The 14528-nt window shown below is 38.7% G+C and overlaps 1 protein-coding gene across 3 annotated transcripts; it reads right to left on the bottom strand.

Moving 5' to 3' along the window:
• Positions 1 to 2719: 2719 nt before the first annotated feature.
• atcaya (ATCAY kinesin light chain interacting caytaxin a) lies at positions 2720 to 14127 on the bottom strand. 3 transcript variants are annotated; one of them, XM_027290601.1, is made up of 14 exons: positions 13585 to 14127; positions 13354 to 13463; positions 11738 to 11842; positions 9797 to 9855; positions 9427 to 9678; positions 8581 to 8754; positions 8376 to 8478; positions 8085 to 8216; positions 7688 to 7774; positions 7264 to 7362; positions 7009 to 7044; positions 6739 to 6810; positions 6546 to 6598; positions 2720 to 4527 (listed from the first exon to the last, which is right to left on the bottom strand). In XM_027290601.1, the coding sequence occupies exons 3-13, from the start codon at positions 11812 to 11814 to the stop codon at positions 6565 to 6567; spliced, it is 1125 nt and encodes a 374-aa protein (XP_027146402.1). In that variant the 5' UTR covers positions 11815 to 11842; positions 13354 to 13463; positions 13585 to 14127; the 3' UTR covers positions 2720 to 4527; positions 6546 to 6564. The 3 variants fall into 3 exon arrangements, with proteins under 3 accessions (XP_027146402.1, XP_027146401.1, XP_019112322.1); XM_027290600.1 differs by having other exon boundaries at positions 13354 to 13742; positions 13844 to 14127; XM_019256777.2 differs by lacking the exons at positions 11738 to 11842; positions 13354 to 13463; positions 13585 to 14127 and adding an exon at positions 10691 to 11047.
• Between the last annotated feature and the right edge of the window lie 401 nt (positions 14128 to 14528).

The following is a 14528-nucleotide window of genomic DNA, read 5'->3' as shown; positions in this document are numbered from 1 at the left end:
TGTATGTTATGAATGACATTGATTGAAACATACCTGTGTATTGTGAGCTGCTGTAACAAGCGAATTCCCCTCAGTGTGGGATCAATACATTCTATCTTATCCTATCTTATCTTAAATGTGGAAAAAGTACCAGCCAAGTAGGTTTATTTTAGTGTGGTAGTAGTGTTTTTATATTGGGGTACTGTTGTCAATGAAAAGCATGTCAGTCAAAATAAGTCATTAGTCAAGTCAAGTTACAAGTCATAGTCTTTGACAGGCAGATGGATTACACATAAATAAATACATGTATATATTGTTCTTAATAGATGGTTACGTGTTTACATATGTTGTTTTTGTTTGTTTGTATACTGGAGTATAGTAACAAAAAATAATTTCCCCCTGGGATCATTAAAGTATTTCTGATTCTGATTATGAGCAAAGTGTGCTCTAAGTATTAAAAGTAAAAGCACTTGTTATACAGAGTTGTGTTATCGTTGAATGCATATCATATGTTGAATTTAAATAGATAGATGCAGTCACATGTATTACAACATGAACAGGATTAAGGTTTATACAAAAGGTATGAGCTATGCAACTATATATATATATATGGTGTATATATAAATACTACATCATACACAGTAAGGAGAGTGCTACATCTTTCCATTAGTTATTGTTATGAGATGTAATAAAATACTTTCAACCAACTTTTGACAGCTTCATCAAATTCTTTGTCTGAATCACACACTGGATCATTTTAGAGATGTAGATATAAACCCATCACATGCTATGTCACATCCCAGATATAATTTCAATTTGTGTTAGGTGCAGTGTGTGATGAGTGTGAGCTCCATTGGACAGCAGAACTAAATTTAACATGTCATGGGTTGAGATGTGAGCTAGAACAATGTACAGCATGTCTGATGGTTTATTCTGTCAAAAATGTATTTGAAACAGAGGTTCACATTAAAGTAAATGAACAGAGTTCACAGTGTGTGTGACATTCGTGGCTATTTGTGTATATATGTCCATGTGCAATGTTAATCCTGCTACAACCGTTGGGGGTCATGGGTTAAGGGTCAATATTTAGGGTTCATTACTAGTGTGTAAGGGAGAAGGGTGTGATATGTGATGCATGTGATAGTCCTCTGGTTACGGGGACGTCACAAGACTCGACCACAGCCCTGACGTGGTGATGTAACACTGGAAAGGCTGCACCAAAAATAAGATCTCTCCTTGGATGTCGTCATGCACCTGCATGTCTTCATCCAGCTTCAGAACTCGAGAAGATAAGCAGGCTGCTGAACTATGTTCTGCGCAATAATATATAGAAGAAAGAAAAAGTCAAATGACAGGCAACAGCGTCTGCCAAATAAAAACTGAGAAGGTTTTACAGAGAAAGATTTTACAGAGTTTCTCTGAATTGTTATGATCAAACACATTCAATAGTGATAATAGTTTTACAGATATTCCCTGAATATATACCAGCGACCACTCAATTTTCATTTTACATAATTTTGTAAGTAATTTAAAACAGGAGAAAAATACTGTATACATGCTTGCTTGCTTGTATACATGGTATAATACTGTTTTTGTTTATTTATTTAATTTATAGACAATAAGATAATGAGTTTAAACAACTTTAAAAATATATTATGTGTGCTTTTTTTGTTTTGTTTTTTTCCAGGATGTGCTACATAAAAAGAACACAAACTGGAACTTTCTCTTCATGCATTAGTTTTTGTTTTGTTCTGCTGCCATATTGACAATGGCCTCAAGTCATTGTTTAAACACAATCAAACAGAAACACACAGAAAGCCTTGCATCACTACCTCTATTAAAAGAGTAAAATTAGGCTGCATGAATAAAAAATCACTTGGAAATGTAATGCTTTGTAACAGAACACCTAATTGTTATTTAAACCTTTGAACAGCATGTTTTTATGACTCTAAACTTTTGTTTACATAATGTACATTGGTCTGCAATTAACAAAATCGTTTTTTTAGTTTAGAGGGAACGGGTCCTTCTCTGTGGAGTTTGCCACGTTTAATTGCCATGTTTCTACTGGCTCTAACAGTTGATTGCAATCTGTAACTTCACCACTCAATGGCAAAAAATCCTACAAAATGAGACTTTGAGTTAATCCAGTTGTTCCATCATGCCTAACTCTGTATCTGTACACTATAGAACAGCTTCCCCGTATGAGTACACAGAAAGTATGAAAACAAACACATAACAGATTTTTGGAGGAACTGTTTATTTAATTATATTTACAAGGCAGAACTGATCACTTCAGAACCGTGAATGAGATTATCTTTCCCATTTAAAACTGAGCAAACATTTTACAGCAGACAAATGGAAGGCAAATAATTTGTGATCATATAAATATTGTGCTTTTATAGTCAAAATGAACCTTCTGATTTTTGGATACATATATGTCATCTCTATGCAAACATCACTTTTGATATCGGGTGTGACTTGAAACCTACAAACTGTAATAACTAAAAGACTACACATTACATTCCTTCACATTTTCTGGATTTCTTTTAGTAATTTGGTTGAAAAATAGGCACTCATTACAGCCAACAAACCTCAAAGAAACCTTCCCAAAGAATGATGAACTGCGGCAACTGTGTTGGGATTTGATAAACATATAATAGAACTGCTCAGGTTTTGTTTATTGGTGTGAAAATAGCCTAACAGGACTGAAAATAATTGAAAAGTTGGACCTTTTCGTGAACATTCCTGTACCAGAAAGGCAAAAGAACAAGAAGAAAAGTAGAATTGAGATGGCACTTAAGAATTTAAGAGTCCTATTTTCTGTACCAAAGAAGCATAAACGTGTCCATGCCTTACTAACAGCTACACAACTGCATAACATCACTTAACAACACAAAATACATTTTAGGAGAAACATCAACTCCCATAAACATAAATCATCATTATATGTTGAAACAAATCAAAGGTTTTGTGACAACCAAATCCAATAGTGCAAAACAATGCAGGCAGGCAATGCAATTATGCAGCTCTTTACAAAAATAAAAATTCTTACTCCTCTGCCCTCCTGCTACAGTAAGTTGAACAGATGGAAGACAGTAGAGAAAATCAATGCAACCCCAGGAAATGTACAATCCATAACGCATTAGGATGTTTGAGCAATGTTTAAAATTCTGTTGTGCTGACACTGTCATCACAAAAACACAAGGAGATGTCGCTCTGCTGAAGTGAACAAACTAAATCTCCACATACACTACATAAACATTCTGAAATAAGATTAAAATCCTTTCAGAGGCCACTTTATACTTAATCTATTAGTGGTCAGAACATGTTTCCACAATCTGCATAAAAAATGTTCCCATATGAAAGAATCTATAAGAATTATAGAAATGTGCAATTTTTTTAATATGCAAACATGTGCAATGCTTGTCTCATTCATGGCCACTCTGATACAGATTCAATACAAATGTATTGTACGTGTTTTGTAAGGGTATTATTATGTGCATACTATATATTGTGGTAGTAAAAATAAAGTATATTTATTTAATGAAGCATGAAATTTGTTTGAGTGGCCAAAATAAACAAATACTGCATTTTACAACATATACATATGATTCTTACAGATTCTCTCATTTGGGTTTTCCAGACCACAAAATGCAAATTTTGATCATGTTCCGGCATTTTCTACACACAAGACGACTGAGGCACATCATAACACATAAGGTACAGGAGTACAGATGTTAGTACATGTGGACATTTTCAAAATGTCAGCAAACGAGATAGAGAGAGAGCTTAAAAAGGCCTTAGGATACAGCAGTTATGAGGCAAAACATTTAAATGAAGGCATCTGATGCATTGGAAAAACTATTGTTATTTACATCAAACACACATTATATTCACACAAATCAGCATGAATATAAATGTGTGTAACCAGTTTGGTCTTGTGGTCGACATTAGACCCAAGCTCAGCATCTGCTACATCAATAAAGTTGCTGTCAGACATCTCTGGTCTCACCGAGTGTTAAATCTTTCATAACATACAGTATGTACAAATCATCACAATCAGGCAGAAGCCTTAGATCTCCAATTGTCAGAAAAACAACCTAAATTTGGAACATAAAACCCAATTATTTTCCAGTTAATTTATACTTATTTACTTATTAACAAAAAGTAGAATTGTAAAATTTTGTCAGCTCATAGGAAAGCCTGTAATCCTTTAAACAAAGTTATGGCATAAGACGCCACAATGGCTTCGCCAAACGTTGCCAAATTCATTGTCTTTCTTCTTAATCTTCATTATAGAGTGCAATGTTTCCAGAGCCACATGATGATTTATATGACGATATATTCAGATTGCAACATGAAACCCTCTGGCACAGAGGAAGAATGGGTTTCACACGGAAGAAAAAAGAGATGCAGCGATGACCATCTTGATCAGAAAATGGTTGTCAGCTGGATGTTGGTAAAACAGGGAAGCACACGTAGACTGGCAGACCACTGCTTCATATGGGTATAAATTGAAGGGTTCATGCTCCATATGTCTGTCACACACTGTGAAAAGAAGAAAATGTTTTTGGATGATTTGGATCTTTGCCTCTGTCTGATTCTTGTAGGGATGAACACAATTTTGTTTGTACTACAACTACAGTTACAGTTAATTTGTAAATGAAAAAAACGAAGGCCTGGTTATTGTGCACACATCCAAAAAGGAGTTTTGTACACTGGAAGTAAAATCTGACTTTCTACCATTTTCAAAATCAATCACCTGGTAAATCAACCTCTGAACTCCCTGAAACATGGGCTGAAGTGAAAACCTGCCTTGAATATTTATCTAATTGGGGCAGATATGGAGTCATTATGATGATCCAAACAACTAAAAATAAAATCTGAAGTTAAACAAGGGCACTAGCACCCCAGTGCTGTGAGTAACTTTTTGTATTTTTATCCTGTTTATGGTTTTAAATCACTTCTGCGTCATCACTGAAGTCTCATAACCTTGTTCAGAGAGACATGACCAGAGCATACTGCTGTGTATATCCTTTAGCCAGCTCGTTTGAACCAGCACATAAAGCACGCACATCATTCTGACTCTGAAAGGAGTTGGTGGTATGACTTACGACTAATAGGTGCTGTTAATTCGATATAAGATATCATCTACACAGTGATTATCTGATGAAGTAAAGCTTTAGTTCAGAAAAGTTCAGCCAGGAAGACTTCTTTTGCATGCAAGGCATGTCGTCAATTTCTTTTTCCATCCTGTCATCCACGCCTCTCCTCACACACTCCACTTAAGTATTGCTGTCAATCATATATGAGCTGTTCTCATCAGCATCTGTCCAATAGATAGAGTTATACGCAGTCTGCTAAGTCTTCACAGATTCATCAACTTCTTCATTTTTATCCGCCATCAGCTAGAGTCATCAGCTACCATCACCAGTGTCTGGGCTCCATGGTGAGATTTATCTTGCTGCTTCTGCTCAGGGCTGAAGCTCCTCAATCACAGAAATCTCCCTGAATAGTCACATATCATTTTTTATTTCATTCACTTGTCTCTCTTGATTGATACATCTATCTTTCTTGATTTTCTGCCTTCTTTTTTTGGACCAGAAAGGCAAATTTTTACAGTATAATATAATTTCAATATCATATAAGGGAGAGAAAAAGACTCAAAGAGCTCCGTCCTGGACTGCTACCTAGACTCCATAGAGGAAGACAGCATAACTTAATTACTTTTTTTAAAGCTCTTCTTTTTTATGAGCAATTTATTAACCCTAACCCTGTTCTACACAAGAATGTTCAGTATCTTATATAATCAAGGCAAAAAAAGCACTGAAGAAGATGAAAAGGATGATTGAGAGAAGCTGAAAAACAAGTCCATCTAACGACCAAGAATGAGTGTAAAGGTCTGCAAAACACACCAGACTAGAGGCCAAATATCCCACTGACAACCTGAGAGACCATGAGGGGGATGAATGTGAATCTGAATGTACATTTTCTGTACCAACACCTCCCCTGCACAAATAATGACAAATCGTTCACCTCAAATTCAACCAGTCTGCTCCTCTTCCCAACGACAGACAGACATAAAAAGAGTGTTTTCTCCATAGGCCATTGTGTACATGCAAATGTAATGACTATCTTTACAATCAGTACTTCTACTTTACAGTAGATGCACATAATTATCCAGTAATTGTGCAAAAAATTGCATTATGGCACTGCATATAAATACATTTGGTTTCTTAGATGTGTTTAGACTCAACTCAACTACCTTTTATTTATTGACAAGAATATTTTATTCAGTGTACATTTACCCCTGAATTTGAATATTCCTCTATTTGTGAAGATATTGGGGCTTTTTTGAGCTTTATTCAATATTATATACATATAATACATATAATAGTGAATATTGATATAATAGTGAATATAGTTGAATATTTCCATTTGAATATAATGACTTTAATCTAAGATAATAAAGAAGTTATTTTGCTTCAAATCTGTGTGGAGATGTAAACGGCTCATCTATTTCACACTGGAGCTCCTACAAGGAATACAACAGAGGTTTATGTTACCTGCAAAGCTCTGCCCTTCTCATAATCCTTGATCTACGATCATTGACTTCGGCCTAAAAATGACAAAGAAAAAAACTTTAAAAAAGTTACAAAGACCACAGTGCACCAAAAACTGATGAATGTCTCAACTAGTTAAATGTCCAATGTAAAAATATGACAGGTTTTTAAAGTCCGGGGTAAAACGTAAAAGTACCTCTCAGACTTTTTAATTGGCTCCTGTGGGACTGAGTGCTGCTGCTCCTGCTGTCTGTGCTCCTGCTCCATCCTACACACACACACACACACACACACACACACACACACACACACATAGTTAATATAGACATTTGGGCTGTCTAAGGCTGTCTTTGGTAGCCAGTCAATTCAGATTAAGTGCTTAAACCGCAGTTTATTTCAAATGCATTTCTGCATGGGCAATATACGCGTACGAGTTATCACAATGAAATGACAAATGTATTTTTACCTTTCCCTCCGTGCTTTAATCCTCTCCTCGTCAAACCTGGAAATGAATAACAGTTATATCCTCGTTTTACTATCTCATTTTACAGTTATTCAAACACATTAAATGTCACTTTAGCTTGTCCTCTGCCAGGTTTACATAAATGAATTACACACACACACACACACATATTTAAAGGGCTGCAGCAGTCACTGCAACCTGCAGGATGGTGTCACTGTTACAGCTCATTTTCTCCATCTAGCGGTCAGAAATACTTACTGCACCACACACTCAGGAACATGGACATGCTCCATGGGGACGATCTCTGCCAGCTCATCCAGGCTGTGGACGTACTGGATCTTATTCATGAACTTCACACTGCAGAGGACGACAAGACAACAAAACCATGCATCACTGAGCTTACAGTGATTAATTTAATTTAAAATATACAACGTGTACTCTTACTCACAGTATTTTATTTTAAACATATATTCATTAGAAATACTTTGAGTGTAAAAGATGCACAGATGCTTTTTGGATTTTAGAAACAGCTGAGCATGAGTAGGCTAATAATAATAATTCCCAAACTTAAAATGTCTTTATTTTTTACAGCAATGACTGATCAAAAGTAAGGTATATGATTACTACGACATAAAGCATCAGAACCTTCCCACTTTGAGTATAATTGTCCAACTTTTTTTACCTGATAAATGGCCTGGATATAGCGAGGACAGTGCGTATGAACCACGTGGGATGAGCGATGACCAAAGACTTCAGGTTCTTCCTCAATCTGCCATCACAACACAAACATGTTTATTCTCAGTTAGGTTAGTTTTTACAATTTCAAAGACCTCCACTAGAATGAACACAACATAGCCTGTGAGTCATTTTTAGTTTCCTGCTGACTGACAGCAAATTATAACTTCCATTACTCTCCATTATTCTGCCTGTCAGTGTCGATGTCATGCATATCTGTATGTTGATGATGAACAGTGCTCAGCAGCTAAAAATATGAGCCTAATTCATGTTTCAGTTCAGAAAAGTTTAAACACAACATATCAATCAGTAAGTCAGAGTAGTTTCTCCATAGTGTTTTCTACCTTCTGTCAATCATTTGGTAACATTTCTTGAGCCAGCTGATACCAGGCATCTTACTCCGAGGAGTGGCTCCGTTCATGTAGATAATCAGGTAATCTTCAGCCACAAGCATCTCCAGACTGCTCACCACGTACCTGTATGAAAGGGCACAGTGTCATGGACAGATTACAGAGACAACGGGGGCTAAAAAAAAACATGATCGAGACTTTTGACCAAACCCTGTGACTTTTCTATGAGATCCATGTACAACATCAAACATAATGACAACTAGAAGTCAGCCATGGCAGACTCACAGGAAGAGGTTTTCCATGATGTAGTGGTAGTCTGGACAGCTGCTGTCAGGCAGGTAACAGGCAGAGAAAACAATGATGGCATTAAGGCCTTCGCCGTAATAACCTGATGGGAAAGAGAGAGTTTCAGTTAATACTGAACAATGCATCAGACCATCTTCAAAAGCCTTTCATGACTTATCAGAGTGATTCCTGTCCTTCCACTGACCTCCATGTGTGATGACCCGGAGGTAAGGTCTGATGACCTGCATGTCAATACGATGCTCCTGTTCTCCAATGATCACCGTCCTCCAGAGGCGTCCGTTGTTGGTGTTCCCATCCTCGTCCGCTTCTCCTGAACCGCCAGCGGGACCCGCTTTGGCCGAGGCTACTGGTGTGTCATCTGGACAGACAGAGGGCCAGATTTTGTTCTTAATTCTGCACGGAAATCTATATCATGCTGCTGAACATTGGTTTCAAGACAGAGACAAAATCTATTGCCTGTGTCTGAGCTCCTTTTAAGTGAGGTTTAAGCTGAACAATTGATTTAGGATTATTTTCAGTTTTAGCAAAACTTTTGTATTACTGTCTAAGGATTAAGATTAACATTCATGTAGGATTAGGATTCAGGATTTCAGTGAAATGTCGAATTAGTCTTCGTTTGAAGATATCCAACTCTTCACTTGTGAGAACAGTTTGCACATTGTAGCTTTCAAGTTACAAAGTGCTTTACAAATCAGGCAAAAAAGCACAGAAAATTAAATATGTTACCAAAATAAGATTAAAACCGTGATAAATAAACAAATAAAACATGTTAGAAGTGGAAAAATGAAACTTAGAAGTAAGAATAAACAAAGCCATCTTTCAAAAATGATGAAAAATATGTTACTGATTCAATGTTCAGTATATAGACTGACAGATTTTTCAACAGATATTACATCAAAATTCAATGTTCAATGTATTACAATTCAGATGAAAGGGAAAACAAGGAAAAATAATCTTAATATATGAATAATTAAAGCATTAAAGCATTAAAACAACGTGCAGTTGTGCATGTACATTTTTAACCACTTACCTTCCCACTCCAGCTCATTGCCATTTGTGATGAACTCCAGTGAGTCTGTCTCATCGGGCGTATCAATGTCATCAACATTGATGTCCAGGTCGTCTGGTGTATCCAGGAAGTCATCAGACAGCAAAGAACCTTCACTTTGGTCCAGTGAAAGGTTCATCTCCGGGGCAATCAGTGTACGCCGCTTACGGTGTGATGAGGACACACCGCCTCCTCCTCCTCCAGGTGGGCTCACATTCAGGGAGTTAGGGGGAGCTACAGCAAGACCAGGAGAGACAGACGGAAATTTAATTGATAAATACATAAAGCCGAGTATTATAATCTTTCCATTATTGACTAATTGGCGATCCTTCAGTCTGCAGTTGGCACTTACAGGCTCTGTCGTCTGTGAGACCACAGGAGGAATCCATGTCTCCGTACTCTGGTAGTGGTCTGGAGGGAAAGATGTATAATATATGATAAAAAGCCATATGTAGAGACCAACTTATTTAATACAATAAGATTTATTTCATGTTTTTGTCCGATCTCTGTTCTCTAACATGGACTATTCTGTGACAATAACCTCACAATAAAATGTAACATTGTCATTAGGATGCTGCTCAAGGCGTGGATATTGTCACTGATCTGGCTAAGCCCTAAAAAGAGGAGAGAGCAAAGGAGGATAGAGATGGTAATTAATTTCTCTCTGGGGAGAGATGAAGATTACAGGGCTGCTAGGCGAGGAGAAAGGGAGGAGCAACACAGGAAAAAAGGGGGAGGAAGGAGAGACAGGATGAGGGAAGAAGTGTGTGTTTGCGTACAGACAAAGTGGTGCAGCTCTACGCACATTGGGGCAGATGGGCATACACGTGCATATCAGCAACAACACTCAGTGCAACCGAGGAACTGGAAACAACTAAATGGTTAAAAACACAAGAAACGCAGAGAGCTACAGCACAGTGTTGTTTAGCAGAGAGAGTCTTAGCTGCAGTCCTGTGAAAGCCAACAGTGTGAGGCAGTGTGTGCTCCTCTTGAGCCAACAACACTGGCTTTAGCCCAGACAAACAGACACTGATGAAAGGTCCGATCCAACTCCCTGGAAGCCCCTGCAGTGATTACTAGTCCAACGCTTTCTTTGTCACAAATGAAGCCTTTTCTATAAACATAACAGATTTATGGATTTATTTCCCCTTTTAACAAAAGCAAGATTATCTCTTTTGTTCCTGTTTATGGCTGCATTGTCCTTCAGCTACAGACATCAATATCAGGATGAACTGATGATGCTTACCTTCTGGAAATAGCACTGGGCTGCTTTTGTCAGAGCCGATTCAAATGAGCTTTTTAACCTCACGCACCTTTATATTTGACTTGCTTACTCATTCCCTGTCCTCTCAGTTGATAACAGGCAGTCTAGAGCAGAGCATCTCCTATCATCTCCTATAATAATCCTATTGCTGATGGCAGTTCCTCCGTGTCTGTCTGTCTTTAACCAAAACCTGCCACCATTTTCGTGGCGATGCTGTGTTGTTGATCGGCGGCTGCTGTTGCGTCACATGACGTAGCCCGAGACCATTTACAGACAGAGCTGCACCTGCTCCCTGGCTTCCTGCCTCACAGTCTGACGGAGGAGGAGGGACGAGGGTGGAGGGAGGAGGGAGGAGGACAAGGAGGAGGAGGAGGAGAGAGCCCAGCACTGATTGTCATCACACTTCTTCCCTGCTCTTTATCTGCCCATCAAGCTCTGCATTGCTGAATCTTCTAAATCGTTGCTGTCTTTATGGATTTAAAGAAACTTTAGTCATTTATCCCTGTCTGGTTCTTCTTCTGTCGCAGATAACTGATCAGCTATCTTATCTCTGAGCCTCATACTGTGAACATGAAGTTAAAATCAGCTCACATCACATCAAAAACAACAATTATTAAACCTTTAGTAAGGTAAAAGTTCCACTAATGTTTAGAAAATAGAACAAAAACAAGATATGGCTAAAGATATGGATAAATAAGTGCCAATATTAACAAAAACACAGACTAACATAAATAGCACAGCATGTAAATCCACCCAGACTTAACTGTACTGGAAGTAATATGGTGCAGCTGGTCCATTAAAAACTCAAAATGCAATTAATCAGTAATTAACTGCACAATGATCCTAAATAATGAGCTATTTGTCCATAAATTAAAATGTGCTGCACACACAAACACAAGAGTATGCCATACTCAGCTGCTATTAGGACATCTTTTTTCTCAGCTGTCTCATTTCAGCATCAACAGATGTATTTGACATTAACAGAGCAGTTTAATAGATGATGACCAGTGGTAAGTAAAAGGATTTCACCTGGGGAAATCCTCATCCTGCCACTCGTCTTTCACTTCCATGTTCTCCATTCGTAGAGTCGCCTCTGTAGTGCCCATCCCTCAGAGAGGAGAGCAGGAGCCGGGCCTGGAGGTGTGAACAGAAAGGTTTATCAATGAACACCATTCACAATAACAGAGAAAAACATGAAGTGAGTGTACTAACTAGACAGTCGCCTTCAGAGTTGAACTGCAGGAGGAGCACGTGTTTGTTCTTTGAAGGGAAACAGAAGGATTTCATCCAAATATTTATTCGTTACAATTTGGGGGCTGTAACCATTGTTGCTCACATGGTTTTTATCCCCCTGCACAGAGGAGCACATGTGAGAGGCATGTGACTGACTCAGACTCGCTTCCTAAACTCAGCTCTCCTCAAAGTCAAATATCACATACAAATTTCTTCCTCGGTGGAATTTAAGAGGCCAATAGGGAGGACGACATGCAGACCTAATCCTCCCTCCCTGCTCCCTAATCCTGCTACACCGATGTGACTGCTGCCTGTTCAATCTGTACTCACACTGAGCCTTTATGGCAACAACTGCATGGATAGAAACACATTAGGGTACACATCATTTCTCTAAATAACTGATTTAATGCTGAAATACAGATACATTATTACAATACAGTAATGGCACATTAATAACAGAAGTACAGGTCTGTTTTGGCTGCATGAGAGGAACACTGTGGATTTATAATTGGACCTGTTCTCTTTGTAGTTCTCAACTCAAGTATAAAATCCACAATATCTGAGCAGGTCCTGCTGAGCAAGGATTCCCAGCTCTGTGCTGGAGGTTATTCTTAGAAACAGAGACTCTGAGGAAAGGTCGGCAACATAACTGTTTGTCTGGATGACATTAAAGCATTTCAGAAAACATAACAAACCAGCGTGATCCTGGTCAGCAGTGCATAATGTTGAACACAATGAGAATATTGCAACATGGTTCCTGTGATTATAATTACTACAAGGAATGGAGTGGTTTTAGTGGTTTTGGCAGCGGCGCTTGTGGCTGAGTATAAACTGAGAGACAGCCAAGTGTGATAGGGGAAATAATTCATTTCCACAGGCTTTAAATTATACATGAACAATAAGGGATTGTACCACGAAGCCACACCCACTAACACATCACACACTTGTTTGTAAAATACAATGTGACAAAACCCTGAGAAACAGAAAAGTGATATGAGGTGTACAGCGTGAGCTTAGTAAGAGTAGAGAGCAGAAAACAGAATAAATCATGTTAGGATAATTAATCAAAGCCGGGGAGGTTTCTTCTTTCTCAGACCACGTTCATGAATGAAAATGAGAACCATGCATGAAATAACCATTTCAGATTTCTACAAGATGCTAAACTGAGCTTCACTATACGATATAACTCTTTGCAATAGCCACTGAAAGACAGATTTGATGAATGATGAATGTAGAAATGTTTTGCACATTCCCATCACTGAGTAAAATGGCCCCACAGCCTTTCTAGGTCACCCCAAATGGAACAGCCAATGGGAGAAAAACATATAAATCTAATGTGCATGCAGTCAGTCGCCTTGTGTAGCAAGCAGAACAGAAACACAAGGATGTTAAGTGTCATTGACTATACTCACATGAGTGGTGTGAGATTCCCACAAAACCTTCTTGCTGGTCGGTGTCTGTGTGTCCTCCCTCCTTCTCCTCAGTCGGAAATGCAACGATTCAAGAGGAGAAAGTCTTGATCCTCCTCACCGGCAGAAGAAAAAAAAAAAAGAAGCAGGGGTCAGGCTGACATTTCTCCTCTCACGCTCCCAGTCTTTCACTCATTCACATGCACACACACTCACGCACAGACACAGCCATACAGTGTCCTCGATGTCAGCCGCTAGCCAGCAGCAGGTGTCTGAAGACAGGGGGCACCTCTGTGCTGGACCCCCCCCCCCTTTTCTCCTCCGCCTCTGGCCACCTTTGTTGGGGGAAAGACTGGCCGTGAAGAGCGAGCCGACAGCGTGCCTCTCAGCTCCTATGTCCACACCACCAAGACACAAAATTCCTTTAATGAGAATACATCTGCTCTGGCATCATGATCTCCCCCCCATGTACCCCCCTTATACCTCCTAATACCTCTGGAGTATCTTTTCCCACTCCCTAAATATCAATTCCCTTCTTTGAGTTCCCTCTGTATCCAAATCTCTCCGAGGAGGAGGCAGCTTATTTATCCCTACAGCAACTTGGGAAAAACGAGCACCAGCCTCTGTGTCTCTTCACTCCATTAGATAATCCTGCTGTTGTTTTCAGTGGTCCTCTGTGTGGCTGCTGTTCCCTGGCAACAGCATCTCTTTCTCTCCATCCATAGATTTTCCCCTCCCTCTCTGTCTCCTCGCCCCAGTCTCTTTCATACCCACTACACCCCAACACACACACACACACACACACACACACGAATTATTTAGCCCCTTACTTCACTTTCACCCAGCCAATCATATCACTCTTGCACAGTTCCCCATAGATACTCTGCATATTCATATAACAGGCATCTTTATATAATTTATTGCGCCCCAGGTAGTATCATTAATCCTACATGCCACTGTAATAATTATGTATAGGTCAATGTTTTTTTTCTAACATTTTCCCTTCTTTATAGCATAATTTTTAATGTGAGGTGATGCCTTCAAAGCCCAAGGTCGTTTTTTTTTTCTTTTTTACCTTATTAACCATGTGGATGTTATGATCACCATGCACTTTAACATAAAACTGGCTGTATATGATGCTCTCTTGATTTTTTTTGTCTTCTGACTCACTACCTGTG

This window comes from Larimichthys crocea, chromosome XVII, assembly GCF_000972845.2.
Source record: "Larimichthys crocea isolate SSNF chromosome XVII, L_crocea_2.0, whole genome shotgun sequence".
In the NCBI taxonomy this organism is placed as follows: Eukaryota; Metazoa; Chordata; class Actinopteri; family Sciaenidae; genus Larimichthys; species Larimichthys crocea.
The sequence above is the reverse complement of the archived record's forward strand: the minus strand, read 5'-3'. Positions and strand labels throughout refer to the sequence as shown.

Excerpts from the sequence above, each read along its gene's own strand:
- atcaya (XM_027290601.1), bottom strand. The coding sequence starts at position 11,814 with ATGGGCACTACAGAGGCGACTCTACGAATGGAGAACATGGAAGTGAAA. Across the intron at positions 7,045-7,263 it reads GTTCCTGAGTGTGTGGTGCA|GTTTGACGAGGAGAGGATTA; the intron begins GTAAGTATTTCT and ends ATTCATTTCCAG. Across the intron at positions 6,599-6,738 it reads CCAATTAAAAAGTCTGAGAG|GCCGAAGTCAATGATCGTAG; the intron begins GTACTTTTACGT and ends TGTCATTTTTAG.